General features: G+C 39.3%; 1 protein-coding gene across 8 annotated transcripts in view; it reads left to right on the top strand.

Moving 5' to 3' along the window:
* LOC125766113 (serine/threonine-protein kinase 24) overlaps positions 1 to 18,777 on the top strand; it is a 43,314-nt gene extending 24,537 nt beyond the window's left edge. For 3 of the 8 annotated variants that reach the window (XM_049431773.1, XM_049431772.1, XM_049431771.1), the window contains exons 2-9: positions 10,361 to 10,456; positions 10,861 to 10,989; positions 13,547 to 14,056; positions 14,138 to 14,283; positions 14,370 to 14,568; positions 14,650 to 15,294; positions 15,385 to 15,557; positions 17,621 to 18,777. In XM_049431773.1, the coding sequence (XP_049287730.1) occupies positions 10,361 to 10,456; positions 10,861 to 10,989; positions 13,547 to 14,056; positions 14,138 to 14,283; positions 14,370 to 14,568; positions 14,650 to 15,294; positions 15,385 to 15,557; positions 17,621 to 17,663 (1,941 nt within the window). In that variant the 3' untranslated portion in view covers positions 17,664 to 18,777. Of the gene's footprint in view, positions 1 to 384; positions 5,893 to 10,360; positions 10,457 to 10,860; positions 10,990 to 13,546; positions 14,057 to 14,137; positions 14,284 to 14,369; positions 14,569 to 14,649; positions 15,295 to 15,384; positions 15,558 to 16,135; positions 16,735 to 17,620 lie in introns of those variants that run through there. The other 5 variants (XM_049431769.1, XM_049431768.1, XM_049431767.1 and 2 more) reach the window with 5 other exon arrangements.
* Positions 18,778 to 18,851: the final 74 nt, after the last annotated feature.

The following is an 18,851-nucleotide window of genomic DNA, read 5'->3' as shown; positions in this document are numbered from 1 at the left end:
GATGCAATTCATTGCTATACATCATTTTTCCATTGCACCGCAAGGCATCGTTGGGGTTTGTTTTTTTTTCTCTTTCTACCTATGTTTTGCCACGCATGGCACAACCAGCGGGTAGATGTACACTGACTCGAATCAAACAAAGCATGAAATGAAGATGATGATCACTATCATTATCTGAGATGCATGAATGTTGCATTGGCTTGACAGCTTCATAGACGTATGATATCGTTGAATGCGACTATACGTGCTAAGTGTGTGTAGAAGTTATTGTTTTAATATTGTTGTTTATATTTATTACAAGAATGTTCCAAATGGAAAAACCCTTAAATTTGTTTATTATCTGATCACAACCGATGCTACAAGTTGCGATTAGAATAAAATAGATAAATAGTATAGCAATCTAATTTTGCACCGTCTTGTGTTCTTGCTTGTCGAACGACCTTGATAACCATGGCGAACTGAATATAATTTCCTTTTCATTAGGCATTAATTTGCATGTTCAATGAGGAAATGGTGTTAAAACAAGCGCACCTTAATTATCCAGATTGCCGTGACTGTGAGATACTGCCAATAGTGTACGTTAACCCTTTACGCTTAATTTGATTTACTTACCTTTTCGGAATTCTATAAAATGAACCAAAATCATTAAATGTTGAAGTTAAGAAATTTCAAGAGATGTGTTTGGGTGTTTAATAATTGAAAGTTAAGTCACATGCTTCCAATCACAAGATTTGACTTTTTGTTTATCCAAGTTTACGTACAAATGATTCTCTTGTATAGACAAAAAGCTGCATATGCTTAAGAAAAAAAAAATCAGGCTTATATAGAAAGGGTTTTTTTCTCAATTACTCAAGAACTGCCGATCTTATTACTGGACAACGGTTATTAGTTGCAGGTGACTTTTTGCATACGAAAGCTAGTTAGGTGGAAGCCCAGATCTCCATCTATGGATCATGATAAGCTCTCAGGCACGGGGAACAGGGATTGATAGTTGTAAGGTTGATAAAGTCGGTTAAGTGTGATGGGTTGGTTCGTTGGTTTTCGGTCTGCTAATCGTACCGTAACATTCATCCGTACCATTTGCTATTTCATCGTCGACCACCTAACTCGTCGCTCGCTCGAAATTGCTCATATGCAGGTGTTGGAAAGCCGAACGATAGTGTCGGAGCTTAACCAAACAACCTGCAACGTTTACCAACAGCCACCCCAAACTAGTATAGTCGGTAGCGAATTCACCAGTGTTGGAGGGAGAATTAATATAAGCATTTTTTCATCAACCTGTTGCATTGCGAACACAGGGCCAAGCCTGTTGTGTTGTGTTTATGCTGTGTTCTTTTTCTCCCCGTTTTTTTGCTGATGTATGCCACAGCGGCAGTAACCACTTGGATCGATAGAGAAACGTTGTACCACTTTTTGCTACCAGTTTCACACACTGTGCAAAGTCAAAGTGGACCATATTTTGAATTGGAACCCCCTTACATTCAATGCTGCTGCTGTGTGCTTTGGGGTTGACATCAAATTGACTGACTGACCGACTGACTGACCATGCGACGAACGGGCTAAAGCGCTACGACATTATATGACCGGTATCCGTTAATTTTTCATGCCACGATTCGAGATGGGTGTGTGAGTAAAATATTATAATCAGCATTCCATGCCATTCAACCATGATACACGGTCGACGTGGAGGAGGTGTTAACTTATTGAAGCAGCGTGTAACGGATCATAAAATCTACTAAGCTTGTCTGTTGATTTAGTACTACATGACACTAGCAATACATTTGTAGGCATTCTAAAACTTATATCCTTTACAAAAATAGTTTCTCAAATGTTGGGTCTGCACAATTGCTGTGCGCAAGTTTTTTAATACATCGTTTTTAAGATATAAAGGAACGAAAATATAATTGTTTTAAAATCTTGCACAGGGAAATAGATAAAGATGGAGTTCAGAAAACAATGCTTTAGTTTTTTTTGAATATGTATGTTCTCTTTTGTAGCTACTATTCTCAAGGTTCTTTTGCTATGCATTGTTGCGAGTTTTGTAGATTCATTTGAAGTCAGTGCTGACGGAGTGCCCCGTTCTATTTTGAGATGAAGTTCATTTCCTTAAACATTAACACTGGAACAACTTCGCCAGTTTTTGTCTGCGGGGCAGTAAATACGTGGGAAACTGAAAGTTTTTATTGGCGTGAAAGAAGAGCCCGGCGAGTTTTCATCGTTCGCAGTGCTGTAGCACAACTGACCAGGTTGTGCCATCCGCACGTTCATAGAACAATTTCCGTTAAGTACAGGAGGAAATCAAAATCCACCCAGTTCGTTTTGTATCCATCCATGTATTCATACTCGAAAACGCTTTGCAGTGTTGAAAAACGGCGGATGGTCGTGGAGGTTCCTCGAGCTGCGAAGAAAAGGAGGCATACTTAGGTGGGGTGGTCTCGGAACCCTTAACTCAATTACAGCTTTGGTCGATTTCTTCATGGCAAAATTATACCCATAGTAGCGAAGGTACAGTACCGAGAGTTGGTAGGAGCTTTTCGTTGCTTTACAGTACGAAGTAGACAAGATCTTCTCGCTATTTCTGCATCATGGTTGCATCTAGTGGAACTTTTTCACCGTACAAAAGCAATATCAACTACACATCGTCGTGATCGTGTTTGTGAAAAAGTGGGGCTTTGGTTGCGTTTGCTACCAAAGGGCTTTTCCTTTGCTGGGAGTTTGCGCGTTCAGTAAATGGTCGTTGTACCGTCGTTATGTCGTTTGCACTATCATGCCACGAAAGCCTGCCGTCTGACCTGGGTATTCTAATTGGATTTGAAGCACTGCGTCATCTTTGTGGGAGGATGTTTGCGCCGTATTCTGGTCGATCCGTTGCATCATGCAAAACTGTCGCAGCCGGGAATAGTGTTTTGAATAAGTTATGAATCTTCCATCATGACCAGTAGCTGGAACATGGGTATTGGAAATGAGGTCCAAAGAAGTGTAAGCAAAAGCAAACCTTCATTATTGATTCACGAGTAGAGTTGATCTTTTGAAATGCCACCACAGTGAAAATGGGTAGTGTTTACCATGCACGTTTATTTTAAATTCAAATTAAACTTAAACCATAATTTAGAACTATACAGGGGACTGTCTGCTTTTCTTGAATAAAAAAAAACAAACACAAAAATTGCTTGAGTTGAAGATTGTGTATAAACTATCTCTTTTTTGTTTTTCAAAAATATATCTTTTGTAACGACGTTTGAAAGGATGATTAGAAACAAGAAGTTCTTCCTAATTTCTTTAACCTTAATCATTTGTCACCTAATGAGTTTTGTTGACACGAAAACCAATGCGAAACTGATAAAACAATGCGATAGGAGATGCGAAAGGTATAAAAAAAACCATAAACCAACTCGTATCTGTATTTATTGACGAAATTGACGAAAATGTTCATAATGTTCTCACCATCGCGCACGACTGAAACCTGGCAGTAATAATTTTCATCCTCATTTATTAATCATGGAAATGAGGTTGATGCATAACGAGATGTTGAAATGGGAAGGAATCAGAATCAAAGCATAGCCTCCAATAATTTTGTTCCGTTCGGGACGTCGCTCGACTCCCGCGTCCGTATCGTACGGGCAATCGGTCGCTGTACTTCATTTCTTGCCGGTGGTTTTCTTCGGGTGAGAAGTTTTGACGGTTATTCCTTCAACCGTTAAATCAATCAACCACACTGTGGTAAGCAACATAGCCGGTTAGTGTCGATTTAGCTCTCTTCTTCCCGGCTGCTGTTCTTGCTGCTGACCACGAACACCTTATGTTGTTATTGATCGTTTAAATGATTCTTAATGCATTTGCTTTGTAGTTTCCTTTTTTACCTTAAAGTTGTAGCTGGAAGTAAGAAACGTACAATTGTGAATTTGTGGATGTATTTCGCATTTCATGTGCTTGTTTCGAGAATGTGCGTTTTGAAGAATAGAAGAATTGCTCATGGCATATCGTTCCTTTTTTTTGGACAATATACGATATGGTTGATTGATTTTAACCATTTATCGACAGTGGCTGCAACATGTGATTGATTTTGTGTGTTTTTTTCCTTGCAACATAAGTCCATTTTTAAAGGTACGATGTTTAATTACATTGGATTTGTAACTGTTTCGCCGTTTATTTTCCGCTCATCGGAGCTGACTTTAAGCTCATCGCAGCTGACACAGATTGTTGATTGATGTTAGTCGACGTCAGGTGCGTATTTAGGGTGAGGTCTCGTTATAGAGCAAATCGAGTTTCGTTGAATGTTTGTGAAAAAATCGAGATAAAAGCAATAAGTTTGAGAAACGAGTAAAATGGGCTTCTTCCTCATGAGTTAGTGTATGAATTGAACGAATTAGTTGATATTTGAGATAGTAAAGAGGTTCAAATATTCAAATATTTAAAATGCATGTTGCTATATGCTCTGGCGATGAATTTTTGTTTTCATTTAAATATTAAATCAAAATATTATTTCTAATGGGCAAAAGTTATCCACAAATATTCGGTTCTTTCTCAGTTAGCATTCTGATAACACAAATTTTGATAATGAAAACTTGGAATGAATTCTTGAAAACTCAAGGTGCTGGAACTTACGTTTACAGAAGAACTCCGAAGTATACTTGGCATAAGTCATCGTGACAGTGAAGAGAACAAAACAGTTCTATAACTTACAAATGGGTTCATATTTCAATATGGTTCGTCCACTTAACACGCTTCGTCTAATCCAACGGTATTTTCCCCACTAATCTAATCAGTGAAACGGTGCGTAAAGTTAGCTGACATTTCTGTAATGACATACCAAAGACATCAAGGGCTCTCGAAGACGAATCAGTGAAGTGAAAAGTAACTACCTCAACGCTTTTTACACATGCAACAGGTGTATTTCATATCAAGCATTCCGTGTGTACATAGGAACAAGAGAAGTGCTAGAGTGTCAAAGGTTCGGGTTACATACGTATCACAAATCATTACAGTGGCAGTGTCTCCAGTGCGCTAGTATGCTGCATCTGAAAAGTGCTTTACAAATTCCGAAGAACGCTGCTTTGTGTTGAGAGGATTGCATTGTGGTTGAAAAGAGTCAACCGAACCGTGTAGTTGGGGCACGATCATGAGCACACGATCCTGAGCAATCAGAGCACGTACGAAAGCGCGAAAGTGTTCGAGCCGAGCAGAGGGCACAGCATTGCCGCGCATATGAAGCGCGACGAGGAACGTGCACGCAAGATGTGGAGGGACATTGGTGTTGCAGCGATGCAACACGGTCCAAACACTCTCCATCATCATCAGCAGCCACCGATGTACGGCGGTCCCGGCAACGGTACGGCCTCAACTTTGCCCAGTAATCCCCACTGGAATCAACCGGGATACAGGAATTCCTACAGTCTGCCACATCCAACATCTCAGAACGGTGTGAGTGAAAGGAATGGTGGAGGCAGAGGTGTAGACAGTGGTGGTAGCCGGTATCAACACTACGACGTAAAGCCCCTCTCGCAAGCGCCCTCCTTTCCGGAGATCTCGAGTGCCAGCTACAATGGCAACGGGTACCACCATCCGCACCACAACCACCATTCTCATCACCTCCACCAGCAACAGCAGCCCCATCATCCGGCGGGTCATCATGGACTTAAGCCTCCGCGTCCGCTATCGATGTACGAGCTGAGCAACGGGCATCACAATGGAGGCAACAGTAGTCCGCAGTTACATTCGCTACCACCGAACTTTGTGCCACACCAGACGCGTAATGGAAGCGGGCGGTCACCACCTCCGTTGGTGATCCACAACAACAACAATCAGCATGGTATGGGACCACGATCACCTGTAGGTCACGCCAGTGAAGGCGTCGGAGGAGGTCGCGCACTTTTACAACAACCGGAAGAACTGGTGAGTTGTAAGGTTTCGTCTTGGTTAATTGGATCCTGAGGTTGTCGTGCTCAATAGCGCACACTACAAGCTACGAGCAACACAGACCAAAGACAAAGAAAATTTAAAAAACGACTACCTATTTGTGATTGTAAATGGAATAAACGGTTGGGTTTTACCGGTGAATAAATCAAATTTTTTGAATTTATTACGATTATGAAAATGCATAAATTGTGAGATTTTATAGTAAATTATTTATTCTTCCAATTTATAAAATATTTTTTATTTTGTGTGAAACATATTATAAAACCATTCCCGAATATTTAAGGCAAGATTAAAGTCACAAGAAGTACATGAAGTGTCAATTGATAATGGATTTTTGTGAATCAATTCAATTTTTTTTGTTAAAAGATGGTTTTCGTTTTATAGAATCATTAAATGTGCTTCAAATGTGTCTAGAGTTGATATCTAGAAGCAGCAATGAATCGATTGCCTCAAATAGCAGATTGATTTGTTGCAACCGTAACCTTTTCGGCAGTTGTACAAAAACGGTCTCATCAGCGTTGAATGCTCCGATCGTTTGTAGAGTGGGGACAACACACCGAGAAACCGATGGAATTGGCAGAATTGAAAGTCATGAGACCTTGTTTCGTGTTTCGTCGTCGGCAATGTAGAACCAAATCCACAAAACATTTATCTGCCCTTTTTGTACGTTTAGCAAGGTTTGTGTATCTGCACCTTCGTTCGGTAAATTGTGCAACAGATACCGCGAACAAGAGTGAGGGTGCAAAAGAAGACGTGTTTTACTTGCTCACATCCAACTTTACCAGGTTTTTTTTGTGGAGTTATAACACTGTGCTACTCTCTTGGTAAAGGGTAGTAATTAGTGATCTATATTAATGTTTTTTTTTAAACTGTATAATTTTGTGATACTTTTTAACTCACCCATAACGGCTGGCAAAAGTGAAGAAACATCGAAATGTGTTAAACGTTTTGCCGGCTGTATGCGAACGAAATGATTTTAATTGGACTTTTCACTAAAAACATTAGGCATTTTAGCCTTTTTTTTTGCTTCGCTTTACACTCGCATTTATCGATGCTTTCCTGTGTGCGTGCTGTGCATCCTTTGCCTGCCTGCTTTTCTGAATCTCAGATCGCTGGTCACTCTTGTATTGAAATCGGTAAACTTTCCTTACCGAGCGCGAGGAATTATGTCTAATATTGTCTAAAAACGCGAAACTCTAAACACGACTGATTTCACTTTTCGTTCGCCTTATGAGCCCCTTTCCCTTTCAAGTGGGATGGAAAACCTAACGCCCATCGCAGACAATCAGCAATGGCAGAGGCGTAGAAAATCAAGAGGAGAGTGAGAGATGGAGGGAAGAGAGAGAGAGGGTGTTGGGGTTCGATGGGAAGGCGATTTGTTTTTGTCGGGATCAAGGTGTATCGAAAGTTGTGATTTTCCATTTCATGTTTCTCCCTCGGCGAACATTATGCTAACGGAAGATTTCATCATTATTTTTCGCTTTGCATTACTTTTCCGATCCGTGCTTGGTATGCGCTCCCTTCCTTTTATGGCACAGGTACTATGTACTTATCTTACAAATCTCAAAGTAATACGCTACCGGCGCGGCAGCTGCATCGAATGCCACGAATTCGATTGGAACGGAAAATCATTCGCATGGATCCATGTTTTTACGATTGAGTTCCGATTCGAAAGCATTGCTGCTAATCGCTATAGCCGTGCCGCTTAATACTCGATCGATGTAATGTTTTCAGCGGAAATTGTGATTTCGATACATTTGTGAAAACAACGCTATGTGAATATTGTTTCAGAATGGCGTCTGTCTTATTGAAAACCTTCTTCTGTTTGTTGGAACATATTCGAATGAGTAAATAGTGTTGGTGTTTTTTTTGTTCTTAGTTCCTACAGCAAAACATTACAAGCGTAGAACTGTACCTCATTAACACAATTGGTTGCTTAATTGTTGATTGATGTGAGGGACAAATTAGATTCCGAAAATTGAGAAGTCACTACATCAATCTTTACAAAGGTCAATCTACAAATTGATTCTACTACTTTTGGTAGAACTGTGAGATAGAGATAAAAAATCATTAGAAAATGAACTCCAAGGTAACGCGAAACGAGCGCGTCCGTCCGTGATTCCTGCATGGCGAATGGACAAGATAAGACACCCATGAAAACGTCACCTGCATTCCGATGGTATCGCTGGTAGCATTTTATCATGTTTGAAGCACAACGCTTGAAACGTGTCTTTAGCACCGCTACACTGAATTTGTAATGTAATTGGTGGCTTGCTGGTGACACATGATAAGATAGTGAAACGTTTGTTTTGCCACCTATAAGTGCGGGAGTAAAACGCGATCAAGATGAACCCAGGACTATTGTAAGAATTTTTGAAAAGAATTGTATGATCGTCGTATTTATTGAACTGAGATATTTTATGTTGGATCTATTCTCATAGCATGAGAAATATATGCAATGTGCATTGTTCTGGTATGGACGACATGACTAGCAATAAGAAATTTGGTTTGAAAATAAAAAAGAATATCGGCAATGACGTTCAGTTTGAAGAACACTGCTTCTTTGGTCGTGCTACAAAAGTAAGCGTACAATAAGCAATTTGATCGTTATCCTTAGTGTGTGCCGTTGAATAAAAACCTTGAACAGTGAAAGGGCTCGCGTGAATGCGTCGCAGTGGCTTGATTTCTGGTCATCTACTCGTCCCGTGTCGACTCTCCTTCCGTCTACTTCCAAATACAATTACCTAACCTGGCCTGCTGACACACATAACTTATGCTATACAGCACGGAACGGATTAAATGCTGAAGTATGAATCAGCATATAGTGGTCGAAATGGAAGAAACACTGGTTCAATGGCAAATAAACGTAACCAAGATGTCATGCCTGCAAAGTATGATTTCTTGTGCAATTTCGAAGGCGGTAGTGTAACTAGGAAAGGCCTACGAGCGATGGTAATTGCATGCCTCCATAAGCGAACCTCAGTCACTCGTGTCAGATCAGCTGTGGCGAGTGTCGTGAAATGGAAGCATTTGTAAAGCACGCAGCAGCGTACAGCAAACCACTCCCTAGGAAGTGTTGCCTTCATAAAACTCTATTGTTTTTTCTCCGTTCCGTACTCCGTTCAGTTTAATTTGTATCCCTCTCATGCAAATAGTGCTAGGCTAAGGCAAAGGCTAGGTGTACATGGCTCCGAAAACCACAAACCTTACGCTTGGTTTATGTTAAATAAATCTTTGATCCGCTGCACAGCGTCATCCATTTCGATGCACTCGAACTTCTGACGAAAGGCAAAAAGGAGACAACGTGACTTAATAATGTGTAGTTGATCAAAAAGCCACGGTCGTACACCCATTAGAGGTAATTTAACTTTCATTTTCCCGTACCCATTTTCTTGTTGGCAATTTCTAGCTTCTAAAAGCATCGATGATGCACAACCTCTTCGCTAGACGAACCATGGATGGAAGGGTATGCGGACGAGGGTAAAGGTGGAATATTGCATTGCTGAACTCCTACATTTTGTCTTTCCTCCATACTAAAATAGGCACATGGTGTAATGCACTTTTGAGCATTGCGTTGGAAAGTGGCGAGTCAGAAGAATTGATTAGACCGTGGTTTCCTTACAGTTTTCTTCACCTTTAAAGAAAACCAAATTCAGAAAATGTGACGTCATTCTCGATACTTTCTGCTATTAATAGGTGGTGTGTCCGAATGGTACAAATGCCAAAACCGATTACCTTGCTAACCACTTTACTATACTGACATGAGAAATGGGTCCATATAGACCTTTCTGAACGGGGTGGAGGGTTTAGCAATTTATTTAATAAAAAGAAGTTTCTATCTTGACTTAATGGCTGGAGTCTTACGTCGTTTTGAGCCCAAGTATTCATATTTTGAGAAACATTTTCAATGGAATTAAATACTAGTTAATAAAGCTTTTAGAACTACTATTACGATTTAAATTTGTAGTAATTTGAATTGAAAGTTTCATAAAATCTTTCTTCAAAAATCTTTAATTTTTACCCAAGAGACCAATTGAAGTGCATGCACTGTTAATGTGTTTTCATACTTTCTTGTACCAATAAACATTGTGTCATATTGCAGGCATGGTTGTTTAAATCAAGGATGTCCGGTACCATGCGATGGTTGTGTAGCTTGACGTTTAAACGAATTAAGTTTTAATTGAAACTTTTTAATTAAATCATTCACTACTACTTGTATTGGGGAAGAAGGATTGCACTATGAACATTGCTTGTGTCGTGTCGTTATTGTTTGCTGAAGAGCCCTATAGCTATTCATGAAGCTGGTGGAAACGATAGTTACTCGCTAACAGACATCGTACTCATTTGTACGAGACTGGCTAAGTGGGTCGTTGCTAGCTAGTCTGGAGACTGAGTATATTGACAACGGTACTAATATCCTATTTCCTTTGCTTCTCTTTTACAGAAAGTCGACCCGGAGCTTATCTTCACAAAGCAGGAGCGTATCGGCAAAGGATCCTTCGGTGAGGTGTTTAAGGGTGTTGACAACCGGACGCAGCAGGTAAGAACAGAAGAAGAATTCACATTAGGTGTCCCCACACTTTTGCTTGACAAACGAAACTCGTATGTCTGGTGAATGTTTGTCGGTGATAAATATCTTTCCACCATTCACCATCATTCGTACTTGTCCTTGACGGCACAGATAAGAATTTCTCTGAGCATTTTTATTTTCGGATTGAATTTAAAGTAAATTTAGTTGACTATTGTGTGCTCCCAACAGAACCGATTTATTTTTCTCCGTATGCCTACTATGCTTTAATTATTTTTTACATTAAATTTCAATGCAAAATTAAATCTTCCTTCTTCAGTGTACAGATGCGTCAAATATGCTTTAATGCATACATTATCCACTTTCTATTCGTTATCTTAATTTTATCTTTATAATATGATTCTAATTTACAATAGGTGGTCGCAATTAAGATCATCGATCTCGAAGAAGCTGAAGATGAAATCGAGGACATTCAGCAGGAAATTATGGTGCTATCACAATGTGACTCGCCGTTTGTCACCAAATACTTCGGATCATATCTCAAGGTAAGTTTAGCAGAGGAAATAAAATGCAGTTTACTTAATGTTGCGTTAACCGTGTTTGTTGATCATTTAAAAAGGAAGCCAAGTTTTGAAAAATTCCGTTGTCAACGTCAGTTTGACTTTTTCTTTGCATAAAATAACATTGATCTTAAGGAATACACAAACACCACACATTGTTGACGTCATCCGCATGATAGTGATCTAATCAATTACATGTCATGAACTAACCATCACAGTACATCCGTCTTTTGGCAAGAAGATTTTGCTGATGCTACCGGTCACTCTTAGGTTCTGTCTGGATTACTACATCCCTCTCGTCCGGTCAAGTTGTGTAGGGGTTGACGAAACCGTAAACAAATACACATCCCTCACATCTGTACATGAAAATTAGCATACAAAATCCATTGACAAATACTGCCGATTTGCCTCACAGATGGATGTTTGTAAATTTGTGGATTGAAGTTATGACTATTGAATAGTGCAGCAAATTATATTTTCATCAGAAATACTAGAAAAAAGCGATAGTATTTCTTACTAAATGTATCAATGCTTTGTCAATTTGAGCTAGTAGCTCAACTAATAGGTTTGAATAAATTTTATTTTCCAATTCCATTTTAACAAATCCTAAAATTAAAGTTTGCCATCTAGGAAATGTTTCAGCAAGGTTTATTAGTCAATTGTAAAATCAACTTAGTCTTACCAATGGGATGAACTAAAGTTAATTTATCAAATGAAAACATACATTTTCATACAGAGTGAATTGATGCAGAATCGAAAAGTTTCATAAACCATATTACACTAAGCATTAAAAATGTTATATATTTTTCAAATTTAAAGCAGTTATTAAGAAAAGTAGTTAAGTTGAATTGATCTAAATATAGTTAAAGTTATACCACTTTATTTTTACGAAAGAAGTTTATATCGTTATGAAAAAAGAATCTGTTCGATTTAGAAACGGTAGTCAGGAATTTTGCGTTAGAATGTATCCCAATTCGCCATCAACATTGCTGCGGTGTGGAATGAATGTCAATAGAGCGTCGCTTATGTCATTGTACAATCTAGAATTGAGTTCTGTGTGTTCTGAGATGCATAATTATCAAAGAGCACGTATTAAAAGCACACGGCGTCATACCTGCACACAATCCGTACATTGCTCCCGTTCGTTGTGTATAAAGCTGGAGCTTTCAAAGTTAGAATATTGTAGACCGAGTGCGTATTTTAAGTGTCTTCTTCCGTTTGCAGAGGGTCTAGTTGGTGAAATCGGTGTTATCTAAATCAGCACAGCACAACGGGACCCTTCAACTTCGTACATGGTTCGCTATGTGCGTGTTTGTTTTAATAATGACCGCAAATCGCTTCACAATCGCGATACAGTCGACTACGATGAGGGCGGTGAAACGCTTTTGCCAATGTGTTCTGTAAAATCCACCCCAACCAATCCCTAATATGCGCACATGTCCATTTGTGAACGATAGTAAACGGGGTATGACTCATACACCAAGTACTGCATGTTTGTTGTGGTTTATGGTTGAACGCTGGTGCTCAACGTTGGTCACAGTGAAACACTAACGGGTCGATGCAAAATAAAGTCACGAACCTGGTGGAAGGCAAATGTGTATGCCGTTTGGTTTACCTTTCGGCATCCGTAAATGTCATCGCGGAATCACTTTCTTTAGCATATTGTACACGCTATTTTATTTCGGCACGCATTGGTCGCATGGTCAATTATCAAAATTCCAGGGTATACAGGGTATACAGGGTAATAGCAGGGTATACAGGACAACTGACGTATATTTGAATCATTTGCAATGCAATTTTATTTTAAATTTTAAATATGTAATAAAATAAATGCAAAAAAGGTTTTAATATTTGCCTTTTTTTATTCGACCACTCTTTGTTTGTCCAATGAAAACATGGTTCTATATTTCATCCCATTGTGGTAAACCATGCAAAGTTATGAAGGTTCCACAACGCTGCTCATTCTTCTTTCCCATTTTGAAACACATTTTCTCCAAATTGGCTTTTTGCAAATGATCGCATTTGCTTGTTTGATGGTATCGCTTTGATGTGTCTCGATACTTTCCTCTTTCATAATTGATAGCGATGTTTCGTTTTCAATGCCAAAGAAAAGCGAAAGATGTTTCACTCGTTCGGCGCTGCATATCATTTCGGATGCATATGCAGATACAAACAATGGACTAAATTTTCCACCTCACCGTGCAATATAGGTTTGCAATGAAAGGTATTGCATCCGGTTGAAAGATACATGTTATGCGTGGCGTGTAAGGTACTGTCCCGTCAGAGATCCGGCTACGTTCAACACACGTTGTACCGTCTGATGCATGGTTCCGTTTCGATGAGCCAGACAAATGCTTTTTTTGTGGAGAAACTTTAACCAAGCACTAATACTAATCCCCAACTAAGAAAAAACCCATTTTCATTTTCCTATGACTTTCTATCGTTTTTTTTTCATTTTTATTTCACTCACATAACCAAACCGATTCATTTTTGTATGATTAATGTGTTTCTCTTCTACTTTTTTTTAAATAATGCAATGCAGGGCACCAAGCTATGGATCATCATGGAATATCTTGGAGGTGGATCCGCACTAGACCTTATGAAAGCGGGTCTCTTCGAGGAGATGCACATCGCCATTATATTGCGCGAGGTACTGAAAGGTCTGGACTACCTGCATTCCGAGCGCAAGCTACACAGGGACATCAAGGCGGCGAACGTGCTGTTAAGCGAGCTGGGCGACGTGAAACTGGCTGACTTTGGTGTTGCTGGACAACTCACTAATACCACTTCCAAACGCAATACCTTCGTTGGGACACCCTTTTGGATGGCACCGGAAGTGATAAAGCAGTCGATGTACGATTCCAAAGCCGACATCTGGTCGCTAGGTATAACCGCAATCGAGCTGGCGAAAGGGGAACCACCCAACTCCGAGCTACATCCGATGCGGGTATTGTTTCTCATCCCGAAGAACAATCCACCTCAGCTAACCGGTAGCTATACGAAGCCATTCAAAGATTTTGTCGAAGCGTGCCTAAATAAAGATCCAGAAAATGTAAGTCCCATCGAAGCGACAGAGCGGTGAAAAGAAAATAAAAACAATAACTCCATTGCTTGTGCTAATGCATAATTTCAGAGACCAACAGCAAAGGAGCTGCTAAAGTTTCCTTTCATTAAAAAGGCGAAGAAAAATTCATACCTAATCGATTTAATCGATCGGTACAAAAAGTGGAAGTCTCAAAAAGGCGAAGAAAGCGAAACAGAATCAGAAAACTCGGATTCGTAAGTTGTTTTTTCTTCTTATGTTGTTGTGTAGGAATTAGAAAGCTGTTTCCTAACGTGTACACATTCCATTTTTATTTTTCCAGTGAGGATTCGAAACAGGATAGTGATCTCGATGAACCGTGGATAATGACGGTGAAGGGAATGAATTTTAATAACTTTAACAAAAATGTGATGGAAGACCCGCTTGGATCACCGGTAAAACACAATGGTACTAGCAATGTCGGCGGAGTCAGCTCGAACCGTGATAGGGATTACAATTTGAATCAACATAAAACAAGTCAGGTAATTTTGGCTTTCCAAATCCATATGAAGAGAGTGTAACTGGTACAGTTCTATAATATGCTGTTTGTTTCACTGTTTTAGCCACGAACGTCCTCATCGCCATCGCATCAGTCATCTTCGACACTGATTGCAGCCAACAATGCCACCAACAACAGTAACACCAGCCCAATAATAGTAGATTCGCGTAAGGAGCGCGAGTTGCAAAATCAATTCTCCGCTCTGCAGCTGCAAAAGGAGAAAGAAGCGAGCTTAGAACGGCAACAGCGGGATCATCGCTTGGAACGTGAATCGGAATGGGAAAAGGATCGTGAAAAGGAACGGGAACGCGAGCGTGACCGAGAACGGGAGCGGGACCGTGAACGGGAACGCGATCGCGAACGGGAGCGGGATCGGGAGCGCGATCGCGAACGTGAACGGGATCATCGCGAACGAATAGATCGTGATCATCGAGAAAAGGATCGCGAAAACAAAGAGCGAAAAATCGTTGCCTCCGACAGTCTGGGCGGATCGGGCAATGAGAACGACAAACGCAGCAGCAGTTTGCGACGCGAACGGGACTCCCCGAGCCACAACAATACCGGCAGCAATGGCAACTCGCGCACCAACAGTATTACGAATGTAAATAATAACTCCAGCAAAAGCTCGAGTCGAACGTCTGCGACAACGACGACGACGTCGACAAACAGCGGTTGCCTTAAGGCAATTATTTTCCCCCTTTTATCTGAGGTGAGTAGAGTAATCATGTTTTTAGCGTACGAAACAGTGTCATTTTTGGAAGGGACTATGCATAACTCCACTGCTATTCCCTTGTTACAGATGCAGCGAAATTACAACAGTGGCTCCGATATGGGAGACCTACGGCTAGCCTTTGAGAGTGCCGAACGGAGTAGTCCGGGCGTGAGTGATCTGTTTGTGAAGGAAATTATTCACAAGCTCGTGCCCGGTTTCTCCGAGACGCGAATCAATACGCTTATAGACAAAGTGACACGGTAGGTTCTGTCCCAATGCGCTAACGGAGCAACACTATCCCTATCCGGAACGGGCGCGATTGGTGTGGATGTGATGATGGTGATGGAATGGTTTTCTAGTGCTAAATCGTTCGTTTGTTACTAGTATGTAAAAAAAACACAAAAAGCAAAAATATTTTACCAACGTAGTGTACACAAATCCAACCATTGTAACTTTTTGTATAATGATGATTTTCTATTCCATTAATGCGAAATTAAACCGCTCTCGAAAACAACTTCTGGAACCGATCTTGTAGCTCTACACATATGTAGTATTCTCCACAGTACTACGTCGCACTGGTGTGATGGTATTCGCATGAGTTTACCGTGAATATGTAATTAGCTCACTGACTAATGTTTCCTCACGAATCCGGTATTAAAACAATACTAATTTAGCATAAGCTATTTCATCTAACGTTGCGCAAACATAATTTCCAACCAAATGAGTGTTACTACTGTACACTGCATTGGATGTATACATTGGTTCTCGGTTTTAATGCGATTGTAATGTTGGTTCTCGTATTGAACATGTCCTACTCTTTAATTTTGTTTTGTTTCAGCGAACCCAGGATAAAACGATAAGCGTTAAAGTAGCGCGTGTTTTTGTGCGTTTCTCAAGAGGAAAATTAGGCTCGACCGTTTACGTTGTTTCTTATGGCAGCTATATTAAGCTCTATTCATGTGTTGTAAATGAAATTAAATCCAATAGGAAGCAGTCATAGAACGATGAGCTTACCCAGTTCATAGCGTGCCGTTAATCAGTGTAATATTTCTTGTGGTTTCGTCATATTTACAAGATCGTCCCGGGATTGTACGAAGAGTGTGTAGAGTTTTGGTTAATCTTGTTTTGCTTTTAATTTTTTGTTAAGAATTTAACAGTCACTACCAATCTACCATAACAATTGCAATCGTGTACGGCTCATAATAAAGGTTCAAAGGTTGGAAGAATTAACGCGCTGGTTTTCGTTTGTTTCCGTTACGATTGTCTGCACTGTCTGTACATAGTGTGGGACAGCGTTAATAAGAAAGTTTGAACAACATGTAACTGAATAAATGAAGGATCACGTCGTACTGAGGATGTGTAATGATTAGAATATTTAAGTGACAATTCTAAAACTATGTTACGGTGTATCCCAATAAAAAGTATGAAACCCATAAATTCGCAGTTTATGCGTGTGTCTTGTGTGGTTGACTAATCATTGCATCGCACTTTAAATTGTGCGGAAGCAAACGGAGAGTATAGGGGTTGAATTCTATGTTTAGCGTATTGACGTGCCGTGGTCACAAAGAGAAATCACGATAGTGTGGTGGTTTATGACAATATTAACTGTTTTTGCTATTTAGCAAGTAAGAACACAACTCATGAGCTGATGAAAGAAATGGCGTAGAATGACTAACATGATTGAAGCAATGATCCTAAAATTAAACAAGTCCCTTGACAGTGAATTTCAAATCTAATCATTCAAGTTTAACGGCACAGTATCAACTAGCTAGTACAGTCGCACGTAATTATTTTAATTGTTTCAATTATTATAACCGTTTCAGTTTCATACTGCTAGGAGTAAAAAAGTTTTTGTTATTTTTTTGTTGTGCGTGTAATTGTTTAAACATTTGTAATGTAGCTATGTAAATTTATCATGCGTTGATTGTTTAATTTTGAATACTATTAGATGTGTTTCACTTTTTACCAAAATCAATTGTGTTTGATTTTGTTGTATTATATTGTTTATTTTTTTAATATTTTATAAGTTAACAAAAACAGTAACAGTTTTCCATTGAACCTGCGACTTAAATTCATCTTTACGTTTCAAGGGAATCTATAACCTATGGCACAGAGCTATTAACATTACCGGAAACTAGATGCAAAGATCTAAGTGAAACTAATTTATCATTCTGGTAATAACATATCGCACCAACATGCGTGATTGTTTTGGAGTATTATGTTGCAATACTCTCATACGACTTTCAAATACCACATGAAAAAAGAACTTCAACTTGTATTCGATGCCTTTACTATTTATCATCTTTTTTCCTTCCTCCCGTAGCCGAGCTTCCGGTAATTCTTCCAAGATGACGGTACTTTACTAGGACATTTGTCTTATCTGCCGCTTTCCTGTCTGAGCAGGGCTGCTCGTTTGTCATACTACAGTTCAGATTGTAGTGCCTAGGTTTAATGTATTCAGTTTTGTTTGCTTTTCCAACTGAACGTGGTTTGAGTTTATCCGGTTTCTGTTAACACTTTCCGCGATATTGTGAATGTTGTACATGCTCATGTTGAATGTTCCTGTTTGTTCCTGTCCTGAAATATGATTGGTCCTCCTGATTGGGAAATGATTCAATAAAGTGTAATAGTGCAAGTGGTGTAAAAAAACTCATCAAAATATAAACAAAGCTCGGTTCTATAGTTAATGTGAACAAGTAATATAAGAGCAAACAAGATCTTTTGAACCATGAAGGAAAACTGCACAGGGATCTATCAGGCGTGTATGATAACGGTTTGGAAATAGGCAATCAATAAAACTAGTTACAGATGTGAACGAATGAGAACAAACACAAAATCAAACATGTTGATTTCTGGATCAACATGCTAAAATGGTTAAAATTATAGATCTTGAATTGTATAAAGTTTTTTTTTAATTCACATTTTCGTTTTTCTTCTTCTCGCTGCACAACAGAACAATCAAAAAAGCGTTAAAAAGTGGGAACTAAAGATGCGAAACAGTAACATCAATCAAAACATTTAAAATTAGAACATTGTCGGGTATCAAAGAAAAGATGAAAAATATAAAATCCTACCACATTGTAGTACTACTACTACACTGAGCTGAACATCTTCTAATGTCGAAATCGACATTTAGGATAATAAATTAGGGTTTCTTGGTGGGAAATAATACAGGACGTGGTAAGGACGAAACGTGCATCGTTAATGTATAGATTGTGGATTAAAACCGTGCGTAAAAAGCAGTTTCCGATAAAGTATACATAATTGTTTGCACCATGTAATACACACAAAACAACACAACACAAATACAATTCACCAACACGTACCCTCGTCATGTGAATGTTTCATAGTGAGAGACTAGACATAGTGAAGGAATTAACTAGCCGCCAGAGATATGGAATATGGAAAGTCGTGAAGCAAATAAAATTAACAAGAAATAAAAAGAAACAATAAAATAACTTATTAAAACAATTACTAAAACACATGTTTTCCTGATTGTTTACGTTCTTATGAAATTGTTATAAACATTTAAATTTCCAATAACTGCAACATCA

Source organism: Anopheles funestus, chromosome 2RL (genome assembly GCF_943734845.2).
Source record: "Anopheles funestus chromosome 2RL, idAnoFuneDA-416_04, whole genome shotgun sequence".
In the NCBI taxonomy this organism is placed as follows: Eukaryota; Metazoa; Arthropoda; class Insecta; order Diptera; family Culicidae; genus Anopheles; species Anopheles funestus.
Note: the sequence above shows the minus strand (reverse complement) of the source record. Positions and strands in the feature narration are given on the sequence as shown.